This window comes from Geospiza fortis, unplaced genomic scaffold, assembly GCF_000277835.1.
Source record: "Geospiza fortis unplaced genomic scaffold, GeoFor_1.0 scaffold992, whole genome shotgun sequence".
Classification (NCBI taxonomy): domain Eukaryota; kingdom Metazoa; phylum Chordata; class Aves; order Passeriformes; family Thraupidae; genus Geospiza; species Geospiza fortis.
The window spans coordinates 212,479-213,354 of record NW_005054625.1 but is presented as its reverse complement, the minus strand read 5'-3'; the positions used below and the strand labels follow the sequence as shown (position 1 = coordinate 213,354).

General features: G+C 60.8%; 1 protein-coding gene across 1 annotated transcript in view; it reads right to left on the bottom strand.

The window, feature by feature from the left end:
* Window positions 1–656, bottom strand: part of GRB7 (growth factor receptor bound protein 7) — a 12,885-nt gene extending 12,229 nt beyond the window's left edge. The window contains exon 1 of the mRNA XM_005430399.3: window positions 648–656. Within this exon, the coding sequence (XP_005430456.2) occupies window positions 648–656 (9 nt within the window). The remainder of the gene's footprint in view (window positions 1–647) is intronic.
* Window positions 657–876: the final 220 nt, after the last annotated feature.

The following is an 876-nucleotide window of genomic DNA, read 5'->3' as shown; positions in this document are numbered from 1 at the left end:
CTCCCAGTCCCCCAATTCCCCTATAACCACCCCCAATTCCCCTATAACTCCTCAATTCCCCTATAACCCCACAATTCCCCTATAACCCCCCCCAATTCCCCTATAACCCTTTCCTCAGCCCCCGAATTGGAGTTTGGGGTGGGGCTCCCCTAGGACGCCCAAATTTGGCCTGGAAGGGTCCCATAAGGGAGGGGGTGTCCCCATTGTCCCCTCAGGGACCCCTGTCAGGTGGGACTGTGGGGTCAGGGAGGTTTCATGCAGGTCAGGGGCCCTTCCAGGAGGGTTGGGGGTGGAATTTGGGATTTGGGAACGCAGTGGGGTCCTTTAGGGGCTCTGTGTGTGTCCTGTGGGGTCCCTTGGGAGTGTCCCCTGTGGGGTCCCTTGTGGGTGTCCCCTTTTGGGTGACTGGGGGTGCCATGGGGTCACAGAGGTGTCCCCAAGGAGGGGTTCAGGGGTCCCTGTGGGGGATGCTGAAGGTTCCTATTGGTCTCTGAGGGGGCTACAAGACCCCATAGAAACCCCACAGGGGTTTAGGTGTGGGTCCCACCGAGCAGTGGGGACACCCATGGGAATCCAGAGCTCCTGTGAGGGTCATTTCAGGTCCCGTGTGTGTCCCCAGAGGTAATTTTGGGTCCCACAGGGCTCACTGAGGTCATTGTGTGTCTCATGGGGGGGTTTGTGGGTCCCCTGCGGGTCTTGGGGGTCACTGCGGGTGACACACGGTGAGTTTGGGTCCCTTGGGGGTCACTTGAGGTCACTAGAGGTGTCCTGGAAGTCACTTTGGGTCATTCTGTGTCTCCGGGGGGTCACCGGGGTCACGGCGGTCCTCCCAGAGCAGACGAGACGAGGGCGGGGCGGGGCAGAGCGGCCGGAAGT